This window comes from Simochromis diagramma, unplaced genomic scaffold (genome assembly GCF_900408965.1).
Source record: "Simochromis diagramma unplaced genomic scaffold, fSimDia1.1 OVJJ01000293.1, whole genome shotgun sequence".
NCBI lineage: Eukaryota > Metazoa > Chordata > Actinopteri > Cichliformes > Cichlidae > Simochromis > Simochromis diagramma.
In genome coordinates this window covers 12,127,736-12,155,420 of record NW_024386801.1, presented here as the reverse complement: position 1 = coordinate 12,155,420, position 27,685 = coordinate 12,127,736, and the positions used below count along the sequence as shown (strand labels likewise).

General features: G+C 39.7%; 2 protein-coding genes across 7 annotated transcripts; one reads left to right on the top strand and one right to left on the bottom strand.

The window, feature by feature from the left end:
- Window positions 1–342: 342 nt before the first annotated feature.
- Window positions 343–4,283, bottom strand: LOC120729918 (transmembrane protein 80-like). The gene is made up of 6 exons (XM_040025902.1): window positions 4,250–4,283; window positions 4,073–4,089; window positions 3,894–3,987; window positions 3,724–3,816; window positions 1,427–1,628; window positions 343–721 (listed from the first exon to the last, which is right to left on the bottom strand). The coding sequence occupies exons 1-6, from the start codon at window positions 4,266–4,268 to the stop codon at window positions 709–711; spliced, it is 438 nt and encodes a 145-aa protein (XP_039881836.1). The 5' UTR covers window positions 4,269–4,283; the 3' UTR covers window positions 343–708.
- A 1,530-nt stretch (window positions 4,284–5,813) lies between these two features.
- On the top strand, window positions 5,814–27,372 carry myrf (myelin regulatory factor). Of its 6 annotated transcripts, none has more exons than XM_040025885.1 (27): window positions 5,814–7,139; window positions 14,721–14,811; window positions 14,942–15,223; window positions 15,682–15,743; window positions 16,367–16,589; window positions 16,689–16,765; window positions 16,954–17,068; window positions 17,731–17,926; window positions 18,026–18,102; window positions 18,197–18,307; window positions 18,401–18,506; window positions 20,906–21,106; window positions 21,277–21,385; window positions 21,556–21,665; window positions 21,747–21,907; window positions 21,999–22,071; window positions 22,180–22,262; window positions 22,845–22,913; window positions 23,014–23,097; window positions 23,309–23,376; window positions 23,489–23,563; window positions 23,641–23,868; window positions 24,038–24,131; window positions 24,425–24,487; window positions 24,769–24,874; window positions 25,057–25,131; window positions 25,268–27,372. In XM_040025885.1, exons 1-27 carry the CDS (start codon window positions 7,088–7,090, stop codon window positions 25,349–25,351), a joined length of 3,075 nt encoding a protein of 1,024 aa, XP_039881819.1. In that variant the 5' UTR covers window positions 5,814–7,087; the 3' UTR covers window positions 25,352–27,372. The 6 variants fall into 6 exon arrangements, with proteins under 6 accessions (XP_039881819.1, XP_039881814.1, XP_039881817.1 ...); XM_040025880.1 differs by having other exon boundaries at window positions 16,689–16,786; XM_040025883.1 differs by having other exon boundaries at window positions 16,686–16,765.
- The last annotated feature ends 313 nt before the right edge of the window (window positions 27,373–27,685 follow it).

Here is a 27,685-nt window from a genome sequence, read left to right as displayed (position 1 = left end):
CAGTGTTTGTGCGTGCTTGTTGCTCAAGGACGGGCACTCTGAAATGTGGATTGTTTTGAAAGTGGTTACTCTGGAAACATTGTCCCTGTGTTTGATCATTAACTTCATCTGTTTGAAGAAAGGAGAGTCGGAAATGCCTCAAAAAACAACACTGACAAACTGCTCTGAGTGCCTGATCTGACATCTGATATGCTCAGCTGAAGTCTAAGAAGCTGGCATGCAGAATTCATATTTGATATGTGATATTTTCAGGTCACTTCAGGCTCTGTTGGCACTTAGAAATGTGATTTGTACATATGTGTGACCACGCTCCAGTTGACTTATTAAAACATCCCACAAAAAAACCCCTATATTATTTATTTCAAAAATATTTTCCAAGGAAAATCATCTGGGAAGACTCAAACCTTTATCAACGCAACTCTGCCCTCTACTGTACAAAACAGGAACACACATAAAAAAAACATTTAATATGGAAAAAAAAATCCCTGAGAACCTCTCAGCACAGATTAACTCATATTTTTCTATCCCTGCATTTTAACTTATATTACTTTATAGTAGGCACAACAGTCCAAATAAGTATTTACAACACAATCCAAGTGATGCTGTTAATTTGTGGTTTTCTTCTTGCAAAAAGAAATCACAGTAGACACACTGTGAGATAAGATGTAAAAAAAAAACAACAACAACATGACTTCTTCATGGGCTTCTTCATGAGTGGACCCTGAAAAACAACAAAAAAAAAATAACATATAAAAATAAGCTGTATCATTGCACATTCATTATACGCACAACCCACTCATGAAACGAGCTGCCCAACAGGAGGATTGTTAGTTTACATGGTTTTTCACACAAACTAAACCCCTCTCACACAGATTTATTCACTGATCTGCTCCTCATGTACACAATAGAGATTCCGATCAGAATAAGAGAGGGAATTATCGTCGTTGCATCTGTCCTGGGAGGAAAATTTGAGGATGTGATGACATTGCACAAGGTATACAGTATCACATGAAAGAATGCTGCCATTATCAATAATTCAGACATGTCCTAAAGGGAACCAGGGCTTATTTGTTTCATAAACAATAGCATGAACACAAAGAAAGCGCGGCAATGTGGGGGCTTTCAAAACATACGTATGAGATGCTAATGATGTCGACAAATCAACTCAATCAAAATACATGGAGCCTAAAATGTAGGCCAGCCTCCTGTGGGAATAATGAAGTGTTTTATCTGTGCTTGACACCAGATATTGTAATTTACCAACCCATCTGTCAATTATGCTGACTTGTCAAAATAGAAAAAGGGGGAGGCATAGTAGGGGTAATACAATAAAAGCCTCTTTGCCTGTCATGAATGAAGCCGTTGAGCTTGAATATAAAAGCTTTTGTTTAGTTTTGAGAAGTGAAATCATGAAAGTGAAACAAACCTGGCAAATCTGGTTAAAGTGCTGAAAGCCAGGACTCCGTCTAAACCATAGAGACCGAGTGAGACGCTGCTGATGATTACATCCGCCCTCATCACGTAGCTCTGCCACACTAGGAAGTAGACCGTCAGCAGGATGGTTGCCCCCGTCAAAAGCAGGTTGCCAAAAACATAGGTCTCGCTCTCTGTCAGGTTGCCCTTCACACCTGTAGACTCAGAGAAAAGCAATGTGTACAGACTGTCTTTGAGTTTACTGATGAATGTGTCCATTTGAAGCAGTCACATTCGTCCTTGACTACGCTGAGGCCGCACAGTGCCACAGTGGTTAGCACTGTTGCTTCACAGAAAAAAGGTTATGGGTTCAAAAACACCAGTCAGCTCTCTGTGCTAGCCTCTTCCTCTTTGCATAACTGGTTAAGAAATTGGCTTCATGGATTGAGTATGTTTGAATTATAAGTGCATGTATTTAGTGAGAACAATGCTTACAATATTACCACATGTAAACATATGATATGAAAACGCTATTATTTTGTTTTTAGATATCAATATCATCACATTCAATTTACTAACATTTCTCAAAGCATATCAATAGTCATTCTGCTAATATGTATTTTCACAACCCAAGCCCTCATTTTTCACATATTTCAGTGTCCTCCTTGCTAACTAGTAAGTGAGGATTAATAATATGAAGGACTCTCCTCTAACCTTAGCTGGATAAGCAACCATAAAACAACAAATTAATGATTATTACTTTACCTGGTTAAAAATATAATAAAATGATATATCCTCTCCTCTTTACTCACTTAAATGATTCAGGATCTGTTACCAGGCAGATATTTGTAATTGTTAATGTTTAAACTGCATCACATCGGCTGATGTCAGCACTTTTCAGCTTAAGATAAAAAATCCAAGCGATGATAAGAGGATTATGAAGGAAACAAACTGAGTGTAAGGGGACTACTGGAGAGTCAAAAGCACTGCATGTGGTGGTCACGTTATTAGGTACACCAAATATCCCAACTTGACATTTGTGGCATTGTTTGTTGTCATTGCTGGAAGCAGCCATTAGAAGATGGGCACAGTGTAGTCATAAAGGATCAGATGCGGTGTTTAAATGATATTCAGTTGATACTAAAGACCTTGAAGTGGAGCCAAGAAGACATTCTGTATATACAACAACCAGCAGCCTGAACCCCACTGATACAAGGAAGGCTGAACATGGATACATGCTTTCATTTTGTTTACACCAAATTCTGATCATACTATCTGAATGTCGCAGCTGAATTCAAGAACCACACCTGGCAACATTTTTTTCAATTTTCTGTTGTCCAGTTTTAGTGAGCCAGTGTTGTAGCCTCAGTTTCCTGTTCTCACTTGACAAGAGCAGCACCTGATGCTGTCCTCTGCTGCTGTAGCCCCTCTGTTTTTAGGTTCAGTGTGTTGTGAGATGCTCTTCTGCATGCCTTGGCTGTAACGAGTGGTGAAATCCAAGCAGTCCTCTGACCTCTGGGATCAACAAGACATTTTCTCCCAGAGAGCTGCTGCTCACTCAATACTTTCTCTTTTTTGGACCACTCTCTGTAAGGTACAACTGGTGCTATTGCTGCATATGGTAAATGGACTGGTTTATAAATAGTGCCTTTCTACTCTCAAAGAACCCTCAAAGCACTTTATTTACCCATTCATATGCTGAAGCGCTTTCTATCTAATGACATATATGTACCTTTACCTCCTGACCTACAGCACACCAGCAGCCATTAAACAATCTTTGCAGTGAAGAGATGTTGCAAAGACCTAATTAATAAGCCATAAATAAAAATCTGACATAATTTTAAACGGATTTTTTTGCAATTTCCTATTAATTAAGACCTTTGTAATAAAAAGTTACCTTATTTAGCTTTTTATAAAATCAGATTTGAAATTCTTTGAATCCAGGATCTTGTGATAATAAACCAAATCTGGTTAATCTGGTTTATCACGAATGCGTGTAAGCGGTCGCACATGTTTTTTTTCCCTTCTTTTCTCGTTTACATGTTGTGCTAAAATGTAAATAGAAGCTTGGTACACAAATATTTACATGTATTAAGTATATGTATCACACTTCACAGTTTAGACCTACAAATTGGATGGTTAGGATAGTTACGGGTAAGGAGTAACAAAGTAAATGTGAATTTGTGCAGGGTCCACCATGTTTTCTATCAACCTTGCCAGCTTCAAGAAGCTGCATTAAACGTATAATAAGTAGGGCATGATAACAGCATGCTTGAAATGGTGCAACTGGCTTTTTGATCGTTTTCTTACCACTGTAGAAATGGAGAAACTCCAGTGCAGCCAGCAGGAAGAGCAGAAAGATGTCACACACCAGAGCATCGGAAGGATAAGACAGCACCAAGCCTGAGAGCAGCGGACACGGTTACCGAGTGCAGGTACATCAGAGTCTTTGGAAAAGTCGCGTGAGAGACATCACTCACTCTTTTTGATGATTAACCCGAGAGTGAAGAGGAAGTAGAAGACAAAATAGGCGGCTGTCACATGGAGCAGCAGCTGCAGAGTCACAGACGACAGCTGGGTGCAAAGTTAAGCATCACTCGTTATCAGATACTTTTCTGACTGTGGCGTGCACGTTTTAATAATAAAATGAGAAGGATACGACACCCGCCGGCCTCCCTGCAGACACAGACACACCGAATTAGACTCGGCACAGTGAACCAAAACAGGAACAACACCGCTGTGAAGTTTTTGTGCGTTAAATTAATACAATTTAAACGTTGTGATACGTTTACTGCTAAGGTTTGCGTTCAGCAACCATAGCAACGCGTCCACCTACCTGGTCTGGGCAGCGCCATTTTGATTTTTTTACTCTCTTTAAATTACAAACGTTAACGTCGCCGCCTGCTGGTGGGAAGATAAAACTACACTTTGGGCCTGGCCAGAAAAAAAACCCTTTATAGCTAACATATAAAATGGAAAATAAATAAAGTAAGTCATCTTTATGGCTGGACTGGACCCTTTTAGATCACAGGTGTTGGCTTTCAGATTAAAGCCTATGTTTGATACCACTGGTATAAACTGTATTGCTTTTTGTTTTATTGGCCCTGGTAATTTCGCTTTTTTTACTGATTAAATGCTGAAACACTAACATCTACTGCATTTAACGATAGATTTAGCCATCTTAGATAGAAAAATATGTTTTTGTATGGTTTAGATATAATGGGGATAGCAGGGATAGCAGAGTAGGTAGAGTTGTTGCCCCATGATCGGAAGGTCGGGGGTTCAACTTCACTGAACGGCTACCTTGAGGTACCCCTGAGCAAGGTACTGTTCACCCACTGCTTCACTGGGTGAATGGGTTAAATGCAGAGGGGTAATTTCCCTACGGGGACTAACACCTACACATTTTGTAAGAAAAACAACAGAACCATACATTCATCTATACCTTAAATAAAACACATACGTGTTTAATGAGTGTGTGGATTTGACTTGGCCTCCAAACACTCCAGATCCCAATCCAAGGCTCATTCAACTGAAGCCTTGCCACACTGACCACACTGAAAAGCCAGATATTTCCTACAGGAGCAAAAGCAGAGCTAAATGGAGTCCATAGATGCTGGATTTTAATTAGGTCACTGATTGCTCACTTGATTATTAGGCTATAAAAAGTTCAAATTGATTCTGTTTTGTTCATTTGTTCCAAGTGGCTAAACAGTCCATCAGTAAACCGGGTGAGAGTTGGAACGCAGGTCACAGAACAGTCTGCCAACAAAGTTTTTAAATTTGGAGTATCAGGATATAATTTGTCATTTGTTTTTAACTGATAACTTCAGTATTTATTATTTTTGTTGCTAAGGAAGACATGATAAAAAAAAACCTCACCCCACACTTAACCACACTCCAAAGTCTCCATATGTCTTTGTTCGCAGGGTTTATTTCGCCACAACATGTAAGATTTGTGCATGTGTGCGGCACACTCATTCACACACACATACAGTTCGCAAGCTATATGAGATAAGACATACAGAATACCAAAATGAACTGCTTTAACATAGCCAGCTGTTTCATTGTCCTCCGCAGCCTCTATCTGTTTCTCTTTCTTGCTTGTCCTCTGAAACAATCTGCATAGTGTGGCTGGAAGAACGGAGGCGTTGTTGTGGTTGAATGGAGGAAAAGCAGAGGGGTGAAGGGGTGGAGAGGGAGATGGTCCAGCTGTGGGGGAACAAGACAACACAACGGCATCTCACATGTGGGGGAACGGGGGGGGGGGTGGGCGTCAAGGCAGCGGGGGCTGCACACAGTGGCATTGTTATAAGGGGGAGGGGGGGGTGGGATGCAGCTGATAAGGTTGAGAGAAATGGATCATTCCTTCAAATCCTCCCCTTGGGAAGCTTTGACACAAAACACTCCTGTTGCTGCTCGTTTAAGCTCAGGAATTCAAAAAGAAGTCGTTTAAACCACGAAACTGACTCCAGGTCAAAGTTTCACAAATGTTTTTATTACATGAAATGAGTGAGAAAATGTTTATTTTGGGGATCATAAATCATCTCCTGCTAAAAGCGAACTTTAAACTGTGCTGATCAAGTTCCGGACTGGCCCTCTCTGAGCTGCGTGCTGTTTGTGATCATGGAAAAAAAGGTGTTTTCTCAGTCTAGTCAGTTCTATTTATTTTTTTCCCCAAAATCACAAATTATAGATTTAGTTTAGAGATTATAATATGATTAACAGTACCTGCCAGCCCACTATTAGAAAGAGTAAATCTTTATGATTCTGTAAAAAGTTTTACACACAGAAAAAGAAAGTGGCAAAAATAAAATGACAACAGATTTGTTTAAAGTTATTGCCCATAACTTGTTTAGGAGCATTATAAACGAAACGAAATAAATAAAAATAAGATCTAGTTAAAGGAAATAATCAGTTGTTTTGTAAAGGGATAGTGAAACTAAAAGAAAACTCCAAGTTAAAACAAAATAAGGATAATAAGAGTGAAGCAATGCCAAATTCATATTGAAACTATCTGTAAAGACAGACCACAGAGTCTCTGGGTCCTCACAGAAACTTTAAAGTTTTTTTTCCCCTGGGATGTTCGCAGCAGCACATCCCTCACCTGCCTCAGCTCCTCTCCTCCGACTCTGCTGCTCACATCCTGTCTGAGAGGGAGAGGCAAAGGAGGAAGAGACTCAACCTGAGGGAGTCAACTTTAACCCTTTTTAATTCTTTTCTAACTTTTCATTTAACCGTCGACTTTTTTCTCCCAGTGTCCCCCAGGAGGCTGCAGATCGCTTTTAAGAACGCAAACCAAACATTACTATGAAGCGTGTGGGAGCTGAAGGGAAGGCGCGACTAAAGGGACGTTTCTAATGATTTTCTTACAGAGACTTTTAGTGACAATTTAATTGAAAAAAACAAATCGACCGAGACTAAAGCTTTAAAGTTATATTCAGCTGAAACGGCGAAGAACATACAGAATATTAATCCAGTGCCAAGGTTTGATTATCTGAACAGGAGGAAAGAAGTTCTTCGCAAACGGTGGATTAAAGCGCAAGTAGAAAAAAAAGTCGCGATAATTGTAAATTAGAGTCCGGGATGTTCGTGTGAATGTTTCCCCGATCCGAATTGATTTCGTTCGGAAAAGGGGAGACTTTCATGGATTTTTTATGTGGGACCCGCTAGGATGGACCAGGACGTGGTAGATGAAACAGAAGCGTTACAGAGATTTTTTGAAGGTAAGACTTTCTGATTATTATAAAGTTTCTTCTTAAAACTTCAGAGAAAAGTGGTCTTTTTAAATTTATATAACCCGACCTTACTTCTAGAAAACTGGATTTCGTGAAGAAAATAAGCGCCGATCTGTTTTTGAATATTTCTTTTTGTTAATTCCACTTTTACGCACAGCATCAGTGTAATCCGTAATTTACCGGATACGGCAGGTGGTTAACATGAGATGATAGACTGGGTGGTCATATGAGAAAGTTTCTCTTTCACAGTAAATATTTCCTATTTGCTGCCCTCCTAAAAAATAATACTTATATTGTTAAAATTCAGGAGGGTTAACGGGTTCGGGGAGAGTGGGTCGGTGGGTGAGGAGGTGGGGGCAAAAGTGCTGGTGATGGGGAACAGATCAAGTAAAACTGGGAATCCTAAGAGCAAAAAATGAGTTGGAGGAGGGTGGGGTTGAGGGTTGAAAGGGTAGGAATTCAAGTGAAGATAAATGTTGTGTTTTGTAAATGTGCTGCAGGCACGGTGTGTGTGTTGTTGGTGTTAGAGACGCGATCATCATGTTGCAAACAAATGTGTCACGTTAGCCAGCAGTTATGCTGCAAGGCTTTGGACAAAATCAGTCTTCAGACTTGTATTTCGTGTAATTTCAGCAGGTAGACTTTATTTTCCTAACTGATGTTTCTCTTTGTTTGGTTTCTGCTGTGACGTTGACGTCCTCGGTTGAGCTGCCTGTCTTGAGTTCAATTATTCAGTCGCAATTTGAGTAATTGCCTGACTTCATGAGCCTTTTTTCTTCTCTGAAATTTCTCATCACATGTGGCACAAGAAAACCCCATTATTCAATTTACAAGAGTTTCCCTGTGTATTGAGTGACTGTGTAATTTGTGTAAATAATAAAAGAACAATGAAGACCAAAAAAAAAGAAACACAACAGAAGGAAAAAACACAACAGAAGGAAAAAAAATAAGTCAACATAACAAATTCACACTTTACCAATTTGTTTGTTTGTTTTTTAATTGAATAAATAACTTTTCCAGGCAGCGTCAGGTGCACGTATACAAAAACACTCTACATGACAAGCTATCTGTGAAGAGGCTTAGCACTTTATTATAGTACACACTTAGTGCTGACTTAAATATACACAGCCATCCATGACTGTCAGAGGTTTCTCGCCATTCTGAGAGGAATTTAGTGTGTTTACATTCTTACTTTGGGAGTAAGAGAGATGTTCTTACTTTGGCTTTATTTCAGCCGCTCTCGCTTGGGCTAAAATGTCAACTTGTCCATGAGAAGTATAAAGTACGTGCTTATTGTCCTCTTTCTCCTAACTACCCCTTATGATTTGATGCCACAAGTGTTCGTCTGATATTGAATTGAAGATTTGACTTTAAAGTGGAGTGAAAGTCGAAAATCTGCAAATCTGAATACATGAGATAATTAAGCTGGGGCCTGAAACACAAACAGACGCGCACGCACACACAGCTCTATAATGGATTTCAGCACCAGGTAAACTGTTGTAATGGTGAAATATGTATACATTCACTTTAATGTACATTCCTGACATAGCCCTGGTAGCTGTTAAACGCAATGAGGTGAGACTGGTGTTTCTCCTCGGGTATTTGGCCTCTCGCTCTCTTTCTCTCTGACTCCATTAGAGTGACAGTTAGCAGACAGGGCGAGGAGGTGAGATAGTGCAGGCTCAGGGTGGAGAGAGACTGGCTGGGTTGAGGGAAAACCCAACGAAAGCACCAACCCCCTCAAAACTTGACCTTCTCCTCTCTGACTCACTATAGTGACTCAAAGTCGAGCCGTGTGTGAGCGCAACGTTTAACAGTAACATTTGTTGCTGTTGTCTTGGGTTGGTTGTCTTGGTTGAATCATCTGTGTGAGATTTTCCAGCCTCAAAATGAGTTCGAAATATGGTGGGGAGGAAAAAAAGTGTGGATCTAGTTGACGTTACAAGGCGTGTTAGCGGGCCTGTGTAGCTGCACCTACACAGAGGAATCAGTGACGCCTACCTTACTCATCAAATCATTTTTTGTAAAATATTTTCCCAATTAAAAGATTCAATACTTTCTTTTCAAAATGACACAAAGAGGCAGCACAATCACGCAAAGATATCCAGTCTACAGTCACAAAAAATAAAGAAACCCAGCAAATTCCCATGCAGATGGAGGATGCTGTTATTTCTGTACCTGCCAGAAATAAATAATGAAAAAAAAACAATCTTTGAGCCTATAACCACTTAACAAGTCTAAAGGTGGATTAATAATTTTCTTGGTTCAAGAGCAATCCATGACCTGGGTTACTAAGTCCCGCAGTACTCCCACAGTCACGGTGAGTAATGCATAAGAAGGCTGTCACTTAGATGGTTCCTCTGATTCATGGATTTAGCAATGAAATGCTGGTTGAGGAGTTTATTGTTTTTGAGCAGCCAGGCTTACTGCGCTTACAAGTGGGTTCTATTTTTCATTGTCCCGCCCCACTCCCTTCACTTCAAACTGCCATCCCACTAATCCTCAGGTAGCGAATGTTGTTTACGGCTCCACTCGACATCAGGAGATTAAGTTCATGTTTGTGTGCAATAATTTGCAGGCAGGTAACAGATAGTGTTAACAGACCAAATTTGCTGTGAAGACTCTGCTTCTTATTGGATGTTTAGACTGCATCTTCCATATTTGATTAGTAAGCAATAACTGAGGTCTTCTTTACTTCTCTGTGTCTAAACGCGTTATCATAAGAAAACCTTTTTTTTTTTCATCATCTGCTACACGTTGCTCCGCATCTTATCTTTATTCCTCTATTTTTTTCCCCTTTTCAGTGTCTTCTCCCTCTTTGTTTCGCCATGCTCTGTAGCTCTGTCTTGCGCTGACCCTCGACCTCACAGTTGCAGTGTTTCGCTGCTTTCCAGCCTCTCTCTCTGTGTCCCGGTCCCAGCCGTGTTACTCCTATAATCTCCTGAGCCAGGTCCACCGGTGCGACCAGTGCTTGTATGCGACAAGGGCTGTGTGTGGTAGCCTGGTACAGCCTTTTCTCATGACTGGGAAATAATCCTCATTATAACAGCCTTTCTCACACACACACGTGAACATATACACAGTATGACACACACACACACATTTAGGTACTCTAATCTACGGCTTTCAGGTCTGCAGGAGAAAGGTTTTTTAGCCCGAGTAGGGAAACATGTGAAAAATAGACAGGAATTGTTCTTCTCATCTTCTGTTTCAGGTGTTTTCAACTCAAGGACTTCAACATGCTTTGGCTACGTGCAGGTACTCTGAGCCGCTCTGTCCGCTCTGTTTCTGTCTAGATTCAACTTGTTAGTCTGCACCCAACGAGGGGGCTTTCTGTTCATCTCACTCAATAATATCTGTGTCCAAGGGATGCTCTGCACTCTTTTAATGGTAATTCTGTCATGTAAACAAATAGAGAAGACCAGTAACCTTAGAGTTATGTCCAGCTAGTCTAACACCTTCTACTGATGATTTCACACATTAACTGTAATCTGTAGGTGCTATCCCCATGTCTCTAGTTGAGCTGCATTTTTGAGAGCAGCTGAGTTATTGTTAGGCGCGTGGATGAAATTGACATTATCTGAATGCATCAGGTTTTTTTTATAGATTTTTACAGGGAGGGGGCTAGTTCAAATGGGACGGTGAAAAACAGATAAATAGAGAACCTTTTTGTTAAAAGCAGGCTTATATATCAATGAAATCCCAAATCCAGACTCTAGCAATGAATACTTTCTACAAATATAACTTTAATGCTCGTTAAAAAAAGTTTGTTTTTTGTTTTTTTTACTGTAATTATTATTGTTGGTTAATCGTGCGTTGTGTTCTTGGTGTGCGTATGTGCGGCCAAGTTCACTGTAGTCCAACTGTTTGCTAATCAGGTGGACTTTGTTCACTCTTAGTTAAGATACTCACTAAGTGTTTAATTATTAACATGTTCATGCAAGCGCATGCAAATCTCATTTGGATGCAAAAATCAATAACGTTTAGAAAATTTGTTGAAGATTAGAATTGTTTTTTTTGTGTTTGCTTTTTTTCTTAACTGTCATTAACCTTGATAATAGTTTATATATGTGTCCTTCAATTGGAAGTGGTGCCCTTGAGCCCTCCGTTTAGGGAAAAAGAAGGGAAAAACTGAGGAGGAATCTCTGTTCAAGGATCTAGATGTTGCATGTAATAGAAAAACAGCCCAGTCGATTCACACTGTTGATGATAAATGTATAGTTTGGAAAGATGTTAAGACCGTGACCCAAGAGGATGATGAATAACCTTGATGTGATGCCAAAAACAAAACACCTGGGTAACATGACACTTTAACTGAAGAGGTCATGTGACTCGGGATTCTAACTTCATGATGCTTTGACTTAGCACAACCTCAGCCAAGGCCACTGTCCTATTTTACACAGGGAAGTGATGCCGATGCAGCTTGGGAGGTATAATTTAAAAAAAAAAAAAAAAAAAAAAATGGAAAGAAAAATTTAATTTGTGCGTTTAACCAAATGCTATGAGTGAAACTGTGATTAACAAGCTCTCCCACACTCAGTCCTCTGTCTTTACAAGCAAGGCATTGAAATGGTGGCAAAACACACACACTCATGAGCATAAAAACAAGTGCGTGTTCACATGTGCACGCGTATGCGTACTCACACAGGCACACACACACACATACACCCCTCTCAGCCCCTAATCTCTCAAAGGGCGAGTCTGTATCGAAGTTGGACTGACAATCACTTCACTGTTCCTCACTGAGCACAGCTGGACAACGAAAAACATGGAGGACAGGGAAATGTATACATCCAGTTCACAACAACTGAAGAGAAAGTGATTTAATAATCGGTGCATTTTTTATTAGTAGTAATACACAAAGTGATGGGGTAAAGTTGCAACAGTGAAAGTGTATTCCAATTCCTGACATCCTCGTCTGACGATAACTGAACTTTACTCTTGCTTTAGCCCCAATATTTAGACCTGTGCTGTTGTACTAGTGTCTCTATCAGGTGTCCAGTCTTTATTTAAGTCACAGTCATTTGATTTTTATGTCATTTTGTGGTTTCTGACATTCGTTGTATCAGGTTTGAATCGCATGTTGCAAAGATTTTACTCTTACCTTCTTCTCAACACAGTGATAAATGGAGCTAACTGTGATTTTCCATTTATTTTCTAAAGTCGCTGCTTATATGGACAAACAAGGTTGAAACATATAGCTCCCTTTAACCCTGTGAGATTTCACTGTTTAGCTGTTCTTCCACTGCTTTACTGTTGTCAGCTGGAGCAGATAGCTGTTTTTTGTTCTGTTTTTTAACACAAAGACTTTCAGTGAAAGTGGAGGAACTAAAGAGTTGGTAGAGACCAAAACAGAAAGAGAGCAAATATTAGCTCTACATTATCTAACCGGCCACAATGATTTTTCAAATTGCCCACGGGCTTTTGCTATGCCACCCTAAAAGCTGACATTATCCAACTATTGTATTCCTGAACTATTTCCATCTCTGCTGAGTGAAAAAGAAATCTAATAACTGCAGATTTAAGTAATTGAAGTCCATAAATGTTATGTTAGAGACAAAGTCATAATTCAATAAATACATTTAAGTCGCATCTCTGTTTGGTAGGGATCGGTTTCTACTGGGCAGAAAGATGGTCTGTCTCATATTTTCCCTTCAGTTTTCCTCTCTGTTTTCCCGCTATAGCTAGAACCCTTAGACATTAAACTTGCATTCTGCCCATCCTGCCCCCCTCTCCCCCCTTTCTCCTTAGCCTCCATCTATCTGCCCTCCCCTCTCCCTCTATCTCTCAATTTTTTCTTATCAGTCCTGCCAGCTCAAATTTACTGCCTCTTTGGGTGGGGTGCACATCTGGATCTTATTTAAGGGGAACCATCCTGCTTTTCTCCCTTTGCACTGGCATGTATTAGGAGACATTCACCATCTGTTTCTTTCCAGTGAAAACAAGACAGTTTACATCATAAATAGTGCACCATAAGGATTTATGATGTCAAACTGTCGAATTTTATTTGATTAGCTTGAGACCAGCGGTTTAGTCTGTTGCCTTAATGATTAAGACTTTTTTTTTTTGCTGTACACTTTGGGGTGTTTACATATTATTCAAAATACAATGTTGTCTAATAAACTGTTTGTGGTGGTGAGTCAAAATGTTTAAAGTGGGTTCAGAGAAACTGTGGCACGAGTACTATAAAGCGACCTTTCTGTTTGGTTTCAGGTAAACTGAACGAAGTTAGTAGATGTTTTTATTTTAAAAGGAAAGTGAGAAACATTTTCCAATGTTAACACAAAAATTCCTTGCATTCCCAACTGAGTAGCTGCTTAATCTATCAGAGGAAGAGTATGTGTGAGAGTGTGTGAGTGCGTGTGTGTGTGTGTGTGTGTGTGGGTTAGGGTGGGGGGGGGGGGGTGAAAGAAAGAGAGAGAATGAGCAAGAGAAAGAAAGTCTGAGGTTCACTGACCACCCACTATACCAGCCACCCTCCCAACCACACTGTGCCCAGCACAGTTTGGGACAATTTTAGTGACAGCTTTAGCGAAAGTCTCACCTTCGTGTAACACTCGAGATGAATGTTCTGTTTGACATAGTAAATGCCAGTTTTTATAACCTGGTTTACTCTTTTCTAAATATATCCATAAGAATGTGCTCGTCCTACATATTGGCATTTTAAAGATTAGGTGGGGTCATGTGTTTGGGATTTGTGAGGCTTTGCCTCTCAAAGGGTAAAAATGCCGCAGGGTTGGAATAAGGAATAAGGATTTGGAAATGATTGAAAATGTGTTTCTAACTCACCTTTAAGATGAACTTAAATTTCAACAAAGAAGGAAAAATACTGACAATAAAATCCTGCAGTCATACTCAAGCAAGTGTACGCCCAAAATTTTGATTGCATGTAAATTTTCCATGTAATTTCATTACAGAAGTACAATATTAAACATTCAATTTAATGCAGTCTGGTTAAATTAAATTTACTTGATTTGTACACATTCAGTTTGCATTAAAGATTAATTATTTAAACAAATAAACCTTTGATTTTATATGCTTAAGCAAAATTAGAATTTTTCCCTGTTTAGAAAAAAAAAAAAATTCTGAGGATTTTGTCCAAGCTTGAAACGGTGACGTGAAGTGATTCCAGTTGCTTTGCGTAAGATTAGAAACATGCTATCCATTTACCATTCCAGTCTATATGTGTAACCACTTAGTGGCACTGAATCATAAGCATGTAATGATAACTACCAGATCCTAGTTGCTCACTCCTGAAATGATGATGTTTAAATTGTTTAAAAGCCAATCAGAGCTCTTCTTTTTCCACGATTTTCAATTATATGTTCAAGAAAACATAACGACCTTTTAATCCATGAATGTGTTGAATACCACATGCTCTACTGAGTTTATAATATGTTTTAATGTTCGTTTTGTGTTATGTTTTTAGATAGGGAATGGTTACAACACAGGCTTATGTGGAAACCGCAACTCTCGTGGCACTGAGTGAAGTTGCTGAAAGACTCCTTTTGCTAATCCCCAGATGCTCTCTATCTCCCCTCTATGTTCCCAACCCTCCCTTCACCACAGGTCATGATATTACCAGCTCTCTGGAACCAGCCAACATTGACACCAGTATCCTGGAAGAGTACATCAGCAAGGAGGACGATAGTGCTGACATGTCAGTAGGGACTCTGAACCAACCCAGCAACGTCAAAACAACATGCGCCAACCACATCAGATCATGTTGTTACAAAGGAATTTGTTTTTCCTGATAAGGCTAATCCCTTTTTCTTCTTCTTTTCTCCCAGCTGTTTCTCAGAGGTCCACAGCACCCCAGGACCAAATTATTCATCTCCCCAAGCAGGAGTGTCCTCCTCTGGAGGGTTGGTGTGTGGTGTGAGCCCCCCTATTCCACTACGCCAAGGAGCCCCTCCACCTGGGCCCCCTAGCTGCCAGAACGCCTACCCCCCAGGTCCATCGCTGGGCCTCCGACACGGCTACCCCTGTCTGGCACAGCAACAGCAGCAGCAACACCAGCAACAGCAGCAGGCTCACGTCAAACCTGAGCACAGGGGCCATTACGCTCCAGGGTGAGCACAATAGCATGGCGTTAGATGGATAGAGGTACAGGGAGGACACAAAACATAACGTGAGTTGATGAAAAGGAGTGCAGATCCTAGATGCTCTTGGCACCTCACAACCTACAGCTCCATTATGCAATCAATACTTAATCAAGCGTCATTTGAACAAATAAAGCTTCAGACGCTCAAGAGGGGGAGGGAGACTGATAACAGCCAGAGAGAAAGAGAGTCAAATTACGTCCTGCAAAAAAAATTCAGACGCACACATCTCGTGTAAAGGGCTTGTACATGAGAGTGATCCCAGGTTCTGCCTTAGATATAATGGCAGTTAGAAAACAAGAAGAATGCATGGGGACGATTTCTAGCACGGTAGAATTTTAAATATAGCTCTGATTGTAAAATCTTGCTATTGTTAGTTTGTGAGGGTAACATCTACTACCTTATTTGTTTTTATATTTGTTTATTAGGACACTACCTGAGTCACCCCCAGACTCCAGCTCAGAACCGTACTCTCCCCAACAGGTGAATGGTGAGTAACAAGTGGTTTTTTTTTCTCTCCTTAAAAAGAGAAAAGTCAAACGAGCTCCAATAATAAGGAAAAGAAGTGGTGCTTTAAATCAAAGAAAGCGGGAGAAAATATGAAAGGTTTACACAGGTTAAACTTCTCTGAGTCAATATCTGTTAGTCATCAGTTTGGTGTGTTTGAACAAGCAGAAACTCGAGTTCATTTGCAAACAAATCGATACCTAACAAGACACTAAAGGAAGCTGGTGTCTGGTATTTATTAATGTTTTAATATTCTACATTTTCTGAACACGTTCATTTCAGGTGCACTTTTCAGTTCAGCGTACAAGCTGAATACCGGCCGTGCCCAAAGTCACATTTCTATGCCGCTCAAACACCTGTGTTGGTATTAGTAAAAAGGTGTGGAATGGTGTTATCTGATGGGCACCCCTTCAGTTTGAAACAATAGAAAAAGACCTTTAGCCAAGGTTGGAGGACAGCAGAATAAACTACAGAAAGAAATGCAAAACAGGAGGATTGATATGTAGGAGGAAATTTACATTCTGAGTGTGAAAAAGGAGCCACAAGGGCCGACAGTTTGTAGAACAATGTAACCATAATTCTCCTTTCCCAATGGGTTTTTTTTAGATCCTCACATGATCAGGACCATGACTCCAGAGAACATGTGCCACATGACTCCAACGCCGCCTCTCCCACCACACGGGCACTATCCCAGCATGCATCGGGACATGTACCTGAAGCCTGAGCCCATGATATCCCAGTACGCCATTGGACCGGCTGCAAGCGGAAGTGGAGACATGCAGCAGACGCAGATGCTTCATCAGTTACTTCAGCACCCTCAGGGTCAAGAGTGAGTCATGACGATGCACAGGGTTGAGGAGTTGGGGGGGGATTGCATTGCCCAGAGAGAATGATGGCTAATCTTTACAATTTCTTTCTCTCACAGCAGCGTTCCTGTTCATCAAGCGAAGAAGAGGAAGCACTCTGACTCTCCGAACAGCACCCTGAATTCCCAAATCCTCACAGGTATCATCAAACAAGAACCAGGTAGGCAGGCATCTTCTTTTCCCCCCTTCCTCACCTCTACTACTTCACCTTCTCTCCGCTGCCCTTAAACTCTAACACAGATAAAGACGCTTACAGAACAGATATGAATATTATTAACACTCCTTGGTCACCCTTTAATAGCCCACATTTCAAACTGTTTTTCACAGGTTTAATGCAGGATGCAGACAATGCCTACCTGGACCCAAATTATCAGTGCATTAAGTGGCAACCTCACCAGCAGAACAAGTGGACGCTGCTATATGATGCCAACTGCAAAGAGCTGTGGGTGGAAGTTCACTTGCACACGTTGTAATGTTTATTTGGAACGAAAAGAGCAGAAATACCCCCACAGAGGCTCAAAAATGAGAGGAGTCTTAATTAGTTAAATGGATAATGTGAACAAAGTGTATAGCGGGAGTGCCAAAGGAATAGGAGTGTTGCAAAAAAGGCCTCTAAATTCCTCAGTGGTGAGCTGTGCGGGGGAGTGACGAGCACAGGGTTTCGGCTTAGAAAGGCAACGTGAGGAGGGGGTATAGGGAAAAAAAATTAGCGTGCACCTTCTTATGCACTCACAGTGCCAAAATAAAAAGAAATATAGGTAGGGAGGAGGGTTAGAATGAACTCACTAGACCTTTCAGATATGTTATCAAAACCACCTGGTTGACCATCACAACTTTTAGAACGCCATGCCTACTTAAAACAGAGAAGAAAGACAAAGAAAGAGTCTTTTCATTTATTATGAAGTTCTTTTTTTTTATTCAGATCTTTTAGGAATCTCAAATATACACCAATTTTATTAGGCTACAGTGTAATTGATTTAAAATTAATGTTAAGGACAGATAAATCCACGTGCATGTCTTTATCTTTAGTGATAAAAATACAGAAACTATGAAGTTTCCTGTGTGTTCCTAGTGTTAAGATGCTTTCTCTTTCCCTGCTTTTAGCCCGATGCCAACCTACCGTGTTGACGCTGACAAAGGCTTCAACTTCTCCTTAGCTGATGATGCTTTTGTTTGCCAGAAGAAGAACCATTTTCAGGTCACGGTATACATCGGCATGCTTGGAGATCCCAAGTACGTCAAGACAAGCGAAGGACTGCAGCCCATTGATTGTTTTTATCTCAAACTTAATGGAGTAAAGGTGAAGGCAACATCGAGGCAGCAGTATTGTGACTGGCTATAGTATTTATTAGTTCTGTAGTATATTGACTGCATGGGTTATTTCTACCTTCACTGCCAGGTGGAAGCCATGAATCAGTCCATCAGTGTGGAGCAGTCGCAGTCCGACCGCAGCAAGAGACCTTTCAAGCCAGTCCTGTGAGTTTGAGGTTTTTAATTGAGAAACAGTAAATAGCTGTAGTGGTTTTGTTTTTTCATTTTTAAATAATCTCTTGATTTTTGTCTCTTTCAGTGTCACTTTGCCTTCAGATCAGGTCACTAAGGTCACAGTGGGACGGCTCCATTTTAGCGAGACCACAGCAAATAACATGAGAAAGAAGGGCAAGCCAAACCCTGATCAGAGGTGAAAAGCCACTGCACATAAAAATACCATACGCTTTGCTCACAGGCCAAGTTCGGGTAGTCACATCTACCTCGGATTATTCTGCCTTTCCAGGTATTTCATGCTGGTGGTGGCGCTCCATGCACAGTCCCACAATCAGAGCTACACTGTGGCTGCTCATGTGTCTGAGAGGATCATCGTCAGGGTAACGTCTGGCCATGTCTGTCTGCTTCCTACAACAATCATATCCCTTGTGAATGTGACACCTTACTCTTTGTCTGCTATGCACACCTTTCTGTAATACACTATTTCTCACATCATCTTCTCTCTTTTCTGTTCTTTCCATTAGTTTTATCTGCATGCCTGTAATCTTCATTACACCTCAAATACTTTTGTTTAGAAGAGTTCATATTATGAAACAAAGCACATTGTTACTGTCTTGTAACAACTGTATATCTTTTTTAAAAACCTACTATTCATGAACTAAGTACAACAGTCTGGATTTATGCTTGCATTTTAAATTCATCACGTTTTATATCTTTTGAATGTATCTAAAATGTTAAAAACCCCAAATTTCGAAAACAATTGTTTTTGCTGGACAGTGACAGTGTTGTCATTAACCTACTCAGATAGCAATATTTGCTTACAATGTGGTTCTCTTGTGGTTCACGTTTAGCCTTTACTGACAGTGATGAGCGTTGCTATCTCAATTCAGCCACACCTTAAACAGTAACCCTCATTTCATTATATTTTGCTTCCAAAGAGACAGACTTTCTTGTAATTTTTTTAAAGTGGTTGTTATGACGCTCCCACACTCATGAAAGCCATGGCTTGCTGTTGATTGGCTGCCATGGGAGAACCATCAGCTAATGCAGGGTACCTGTGTCTTGCAGGCTATAAAAGCTGGCCCAGATGAACTGCTCAGTCTCTCTTCTACTCCACCTGACACAACCTATTGATGAAGTTTTGATTAGGTTATGTTTATTACGTCATTTTATATTTTAATATATTTAAACTCTCTCCTTATCACCTACTTTTACCCAGTTTGTGACAGTGGTCTTGAGCATTCTTATGACATTGGCTTTTTTCCCCCCTCATTTTTGTTCGAGTCTTTGTACCTGATATTTTCAGAATAATATATTTTTTTTGTAAAGCCACACACATACATATAACGTGTTAAAAAAAATCACCTAACTGAAGGGAAGATCCGGTGGTGTGTCAATTTTAAATTGTATCTTTAGGCACTCACTACCAAACAGATCATTTGTTTCTATTTCTTCACTCAATTTTACAAAAAATGCCAAAAATAACATAGTTTGATGGGGTTAAAATAGCATTTTTGCACCAACAAGGTGATTTCCACAGAGCTATGAGACAAAAACTTGGCACATCTCAGCATGGTGTGGAGCGTGTTCTTAAAAATGTATGAAAACTGCACAATTGTAGGACAAAACAATAAGTTGCAGGTCTCGAGCATATAAACAGTGTCTTAAAGTCACGTCCTTAGAAAAATATACTGATCCATCTACTGTTTACTAAAGCCTGACCAGAAATGACCCCAGTAAAAAGATGTCAAGAAGCCTTCTTAGGGAAGGGAAGCTGGGAGAAAAGGTTGAGGTACGCTAAACTACACAAGACCTGGACTAAAAATCAATGGCAACAGGTCTGATGGAGTGGTGAATCTTTAAATCTTCAGCAATATGTTCCAAACTCATGGTTTGGGGCTGCATTTCAGAAAGCGCTGTTGGGGATCTTGTCAAAATTGATGGAAGTATGAATGCAGAAAACTCTCTGATTTTGATCTGCCATGCAATACCATCTAGAAAGCCTCTGACTGGCTTCTTTTTTCAGCATGACCACGATCACAGTCTGTCATGAATTGACCTCCCCAGAGTCTGAATCTCAGTATTATTGAAGCAGAATGGGTCCATCTTGACAGAGAGCAAAAATATAAAAAATGAGGGGTGGCTTGAGACTTTTGCACAACACTGTATATGAGCCAGACCGTAGGCACATCAGGCCATTACAACATTTGACACTGATATAATTGACTTATAAGTGGCAAAGGTAATCCTGACATATCTAATATGTATGCTATCTGGGTAGATTTGTAAAGCATATGATTACAAAGTATGATAGCAAATATTAGAAGAGCTTTTTGACTGTGACACGTACATTTGCTTATTGTTAGACAATGACTTATTAAACACTAAATAAGCTTGTCTGCTTTCTTGCAAAAAGCAAGATGAGAAGATGTTACACATCTCTGCACGGTAATGCCGGTTAGCTTAGCTTAGCCTAGCATAGCAGCAATACAGAACTGGAACAGCTCGGTTACTTTTGGTTGTTTGTATGATGTGTCGCCTGCCCATGTAAACAAATGAAAAGTGTTTATAGTTGTAAGGCAGAGTCATCATTTTATAATGACTCACTTAGAAAATGTCTGCTTGGATCTTCTTATCTTGTTTGCGGGAAAGCAAATAAGCATATATTCCTAAATGTCAACCTGTTTTTTGGAGCATTGCACCTATCTTTAAAAAAAGCTTTTTTTATTATAACATTTTCAAAATCCCAATCACAGGTTTTCTTTGTATCTCCTTCTTTGCTTCTCTGCGACAGGCATCCAACCCAGGCCAGTTTGAAAGCGACAACGAGGTGCTGTGGCAGCGTGGACAACTGCCAGACTCTGTCTACCACCACGGGAGAGTCGGTGTCAATACAGACAGACCGGACGAGGCCCTCGTTGTCCATGGCAACCTGAAGGTCATGGGTTCCCTTGTGCACCCATCTGACATCAGGGCCAAAGAAAATGTCCAGGAGGTCAGGATGGCACTCACAGTACATGTGTGCCTCAAAACTCTCAGCGTGTCATTGTGTGTTTTCAGCACACCATCGTGAATCATGCCATCCAAGTCATGTCATGTTGTATTCTTCATCTGCAACGTTAGCGTTGTGTTTTCATACCATCTGCACATTCTGTCTGCGTGTAGGTCGACACCACAGACAATTTAAAACGGATTTCTCAGATGAGGCTGGTCCATTATCAATACAAGCCTGAGTTTGCTGCCACCGTGGGCATAGAGAACACTGCAGAGACTGGTAACAACTTCATAAAAAAAACTGTACAAGTTTAAATCTTGCATTTCAGCATCTCATTTGTTTGTACAGTATATCATGCTATCATCTCAATGTCTTCATTTAGTATAAGTCCATTGTTAAGTATATCCTGCATTAATCTGTGAGGGCTTGCTTGGTGTATCCTTCTGCAGGAGTGATTGCTCAAGAGGTTCAACAAATTTTGCCTGAGGCAGTGAAAGAGGGGGGTGATGTGGTGTGTGCAAATGGAGAAACTATTTCCAACCTATTAGTTGTCAACAAGGTAATGAAAGTTCAGGCATGCATACAGTACCGTGCTCAAAGTCATTACCATCAACTCTGATTGCTTCCTCTAATTTCAAAGGAGCGTATCTTTATGGAGAACGTCGGAGCGGTGAAGGAGCTGTGTAAGCTGACGGACAACCTGGAAACTCGTATCGATGAGCTGGAGCGTTGGAGCCGCAAACTGGCCAAACTGCGTCGCTTTGACAGCATGAAGAGCACCGTGAGCGGGGGCACGGTCAGGTAAGAAAAATTCATTTACACATTATCACACAATGACAGTATGACCGTAAAAAGGTTAAAGAAATTACTTGTGTTTTTCTTGTTAATGTAGCCAGTCAGGAAGTTATTTTAGCAGGACAGGAAGTGGCCCACTAAAGAAAAAGACAGTCAAACCAGGAAGCAAGGTGCGTGATGATACTAGTGTTTTTTTTCTCCCTTCGTTATTGTTGTTATTGTTCTTTTTTTTTAAGTAAAATGTGCTCATTTAATTACATCTGATCTGCTTATTGCAGAATTTACCTCCAGATCAGGGCTGCATCAGTCAGAAGTTCATGCAGGGAACCATCCTGGCACTGGTTGTGGTCATGGCTTTCAGGTTAGAGGAGATAATGTGTTTGGTGAGGGGACATTAAACCCTAGACTATATTTAAAAGATGGAAATAGACACCATTCATCATCCATTTGTTCAAGCCCCAACTTTATGCCTCAAGTTGAGAATTTTGGCTGTTTTTTCCCCCTTTTTCTAAACATCACAAGCAAGTGGTGGATCTCTCTGAAAAATGCATGCTCTTATTACAGTGATTTAATACGCTATACCTTAAAGTATACTTCGCTTTGTCATGTATTTTACTCTAAAAGTATTTCACTCAAACCAAATAAGACTGAATCAAAACAGAGTTGAAACTACCAACTGAGATGATAAACTCAAAATGTTTACCAAGTTCATAAATTAAGTGAGAAAAAGAGCCATTTTCTGATAAATTTCTATGTAACTGTACTTCTTGCTGCAACAAAAGGAGTCGCCCCCTGCTGACCATTATAAACAATGCGAATGTTTTTAAACCAGTCAAACAGCAGATGCAACGCCCATCTTTTTTATATTGTCTATGAGTGGGCCAATAAAAAACGGATACATGATATGATGATGTTGATTTATTGGATCTTTATTTGTCCACAGTGTCATTTCCATGTCTGTCCTTTATGTACTCACTCTTCACCACAGAGGAGATGTCACTGAGAAAGATGGGTATGTGTTTTTAACACACAAACACCTTGTAGTGAAATGAAATTCATTTTTCACTTCTTTGTTAATGCTTTTCTATATAATCTGTCCCTGCTTTCTGTAGCTATGTTCCTTCCTGTGTTCTCTACATCTCTTGGATGCCCATCTTCACTGCCACTATAACTGTCTGTCCACCTGTCTGCCCATGGTACACAATCAACACCCAGTCCTACTACTCAAATTTCCTGATCTGCTCTTTCAGTCTTATCTTTGATTGCTTAGTAGGGCGTTTCTTTTGTTCTGTCTGAAAGGAGATCATGAGTCACATATCTAAGCATTCTTAAACTGTCTTTTACATTAAGTGTATCATTACTTGAACTAAACCATGTCCTCCTCCTGTACCAATGAATCTGATGCAGGTCAAGAGCTGAAGTGGGATCTTCCCGCAAGGGTCCAGATACTCCATTGTCCACTACCCTTGCACCAGGTGAGTGGAGGCTCTTATCAAATGACCAAGCAGGATCAACTTTCACTGTTAAGTAGTAGTGTGAATAGTTTTGCTTATCTGATTTCATTCTGTTTCCTCAAAACTCCTGCAGCTTGCTGTTCAACCACAGCCATAAACAACCAATCAGCTGCTGTTTCAACAATGAGTAACAACCAATCCACACCAGGTATCAAAGTCTCTGGTAATGTGAAAAAAGTCTTGTTTCTGAATGTCCATACACATTTATTATTTCTCCCTCTCTAGCTTTTAGCAGCCTAGTTCCTACACCCGGCCTGATTAACAAGAAGGCCAAGTCCAGACTAATGGACAAAGATCACAACAGAAACCGTCTGAGTCACACATCAGCACCCATTTATTTTGCCAAGTCCAAAAGGCCGAGCCCTGAAGAGACAGATGGAGCGGGAGCCATTAACCGTCTTCCTGGTGGGCAGCATCCACTGCCACGCAGACAACGCAGCCTGCACACAAGAGGTAAAAATCACAGCCCAGCCAGAGCACTTTCTTGACACGCATAATATGCAGTATGCAAACACAGTAAAGCCTTTTGTTTGACGATGGCAAACAAAAATTGTCTGCATGCTGTACAAAGGAATGCTATTAGTTTAGCGTCTAATGCTATTTTATTCCCTCTTTTTTTCAGGAGTGAAATCGTCTCCCTCTCTCAGTAGCTTATATATCATGGAGACAAACCAAGAAATCAAACTGCAAAACTGTGCAACAGCCAAAAGCTGCAGGTAAACACACAAAGGTTACTCTAATGTAGAGTTATGTGTACATTTTCACTATGAAAAGCAAGTAAACACTAAAAAGAAAGAAACAAGAGCCGTTTTATTGTGCCTTGGATGTTTTTGAACCCTACTGTAGGGATTTATTTTTATTTTTTTTTGCTAACATGGCTGGAGTTGGGAATATGGTCACTATCAATCCAGTATCGCTTCATCATCTGGAGTGTTACGTTATCAGTGCATTACAACTTTGCATTATTAATGTTGCATGTTAATGCACCTTTTCTCTGTCTCATCTCTAGCTACACGGTATCACTTCATGGAAAAAGAAATTCCTCCATGTCACAAATCACGTTACACATGACGTGAGTACGCAAACACCATCTGCAATAACAATAGCAAAGTTTTGATTTATAAACAAATGAATTCATAGTAATGTTTTACGTTTCCTAGAAAGACTTGTGGGGTTTGGTACTAACTACAAACTAATGGATGGAACTACTGTAGCTGCTTTCTCATGAAATAATTTCTCATACATTAAGCTTCAAATTGCACATTTACATTTTCAACGTTCAACATGCGAGATATTGTTGGGAGATTATCAGGAAATAAAAGACCAAGATAAAATAAAGCTTTACCAACACAGGTCTACAAACAGCTTGTGGGTACGACAATGTGGAGCCACCAAGGGACGTTTATGCCCCAACCACACAGAAACACAGCTCTATAATGAACAGAGTACATCAACAAAGGTACTTAATGGCATTTATATATTCCTCATCTCTCATATAATGAAAATATTTTTCATTGTTTTGTCAGTTGATGTTGCCCTAATTATATAATACTGATATTATACAAAATATTTCCTACATTACTGTAATTTTCTCATTTTTTTGAATGAGATATTCCTATGTTCTTTCTGCTTCTCTCTAAGGGGACTCATCACTTGTGGTCGGTGCCTGTGCTGCCTTACCAAGACATCACCTATCACTTTCGTGTCTCCCTGTCTGTGAGTAACCTGGTCCTCCAAAACATACAGTCATCGTGGATGCTCTTCTGCGTTCTGTAATCTGTTCATGGTTGTTTTGGTAAAGTCTGAAGTGAGTAATAAATTCTGTTTTTCTTACACTCTTTTTTGTTAACAGAGTGACAGAGTGAGCTGTGACACTGAAGGAAAATCTACACCGTACTCTGACTACCATTTTCTCATAGAAAGCAGCTGCGTGTGAGGAAGCAGATGATGCATCCCAGTCCCTTTACAGTATACCATATTTCTCCATTTGTATGCGGTTATGATGGGATCAAGTTTTGTCTAATTATTGTACATTATTTTAAAGATATTCAAACAGAGCAAACGATTTACTGTACCACCACTGTAGTCCCTTTCATATGTATATGCATTAAGACATCTCCTTTTGCTGTGATCACTGGAGTTTGAAACACTGTATATGACTTTTTTTTCTGTTGATGACTGAAACTGAAAACTGTGTCGTACCACTGTTAACTGCTAATGTAAAAGTAACGCACTTAGTTCATAGCTCAACAATTTTTATTTTTTAAATTTGTTACTCGTCACTATGTCTTCCATTCCTAATATAAGCCGTAACATTGTTTTTAGCAGAATTTTCTAAATCAAGTCCAGGCTACGGTGTTACAACAGAAGGCACTGCAAACATACACTATGAATCTGTATGTACAACAAAACCAGTCACAACTGGTTTGGAAGAATACTTTTCAATACTTTTATACACTGGAGAGGAGATCACTGGCTTCTGCTGAAGGCCACGGTAAATGGTTGCAGCTAGCACTGAAAAGATACCTCAGTAGTGCACAGTGTCTGCAGTGGGGCTTTGTGCTGAGTCTGCAGCAGTTAACTGTACTGCCTATCCTAATGCAGCCCCTGACTAAAAGCCGTGCACAGAGGTGTGCACACTCTGCGGCATTTCTGTCTCAATCGTGACACTGAATTAAACACCAAGTTGTTACATGTTAATGCCTATTACTACATAGAAACTGCTTCTTAAATGCATTAAAAACACCTCAAAACCTCTGAGCTGTGCACATTGTAGCAGATTCCTTAGAGGATATATGTTAAGACTGGAAAGCATAGAAATCACAGGAAAATAACATGATGCACTGAGAGCTCGCTGAGTCCAGCACTGACAATATTTCAAGAAACACTGGAATAGCTTACACTGTATCTTGCTAACTGGACAATGCTGGTAAGGCAATAAATATGAATATGAAATATGTCATTTCATGTGCATGCCCAATCAATTTCTCTAAAACGGTACATTGTAGCTGAGATGCTGCTCCAGCTTGGAAGTTCTTGTCTTAATGCCTTGATCACAAACCTACGAGGAAATTCATTTACACACATATAAAACTGGATTCTATACACTGGACTCTTTCCTCTGTTTTTCTGGATGTTTTTTAAAACAATTTTTCCTTTGCTTATACAGCTAAGTATATGCAGTGATAATATGTTTGATATAACTGATTTGTATTATGTTTTTGTTTTGTATTAGCTTCACTTGTCTCAAAAGAAATCTCCATTTAACTTCAGACGTTGTGGTTTTGTTGCATTTACTGAAATTTGCTTTTCAATCCTTGTCCCGTATGTGTCTTTATGAAGAAAAAAAAAACACATTTATATTAAATAGGAAAAGCCATCAGATAAAGTCTATGGACTCTGTAATAATATGAATATTCTGTACATGCTTTCACTATAATTATTATGACTTCAGTGGGTATATGGTACTATTTTAGCTTATTTATAATTCACCAGCTAGCATAATGAAACCACTGTAGCACTTTTTGCACTGTATATATATATATATACGAAAAAGGCTTTTGCTGTATCCAGTGCACCAGACTGGTGTCAGACACTTTGGTAGAACTGGGTTGTTTGTAACTGTATAGCTTCATTTTTTTGTCACTACCAATGCTCCTTTTTATCGGGTGTGTTTTTAGCATATTGTTGGGTTTTTTTTGTTTGTTTGTTTTTTTTGTAGTTGATTTTGATATCAATAATATATTAACTTTCAGCTACTGGAGCCAAGGAATGATTGATAAACATTAAAACATGCATATATTAAAAGGCCCATGTGTAAAGCAAAAAAAAAAAAAAAACGCAAAAGACTAAAGCTCAGTGACTACATTAATATCACTACTTTTCATTTTCAAAGCTTTTGTCAATAAATATGCTGTAACACTATAAATGCATGCAGTAAATAAATTTACTATTACATTTCCTGAGGTTTTATTTCATTTTATGCTGTTTAGTCTACCTGCTCTATAAGACCACTATGGATGTGTATGGAATCATTTTAGTTATTATCTCATTATTTTCACTTACTAAGTATCTTGAAAATTCCCCTCACTTCTAAGTGACTGTGAAATTTCGAGCTACTAACCCGAGATAAATCAGAAAGAAACAAACGGTGAGCTAAAAAAAAAAAAAAAAAAAAGCTGTTCATTCAGCCCGTTAGATGGCAGTCGACGGTTTATGAACAGTCTTTACCACAACAATTAACCCTGAAATTTGCCTGGTAGGTAGCAGG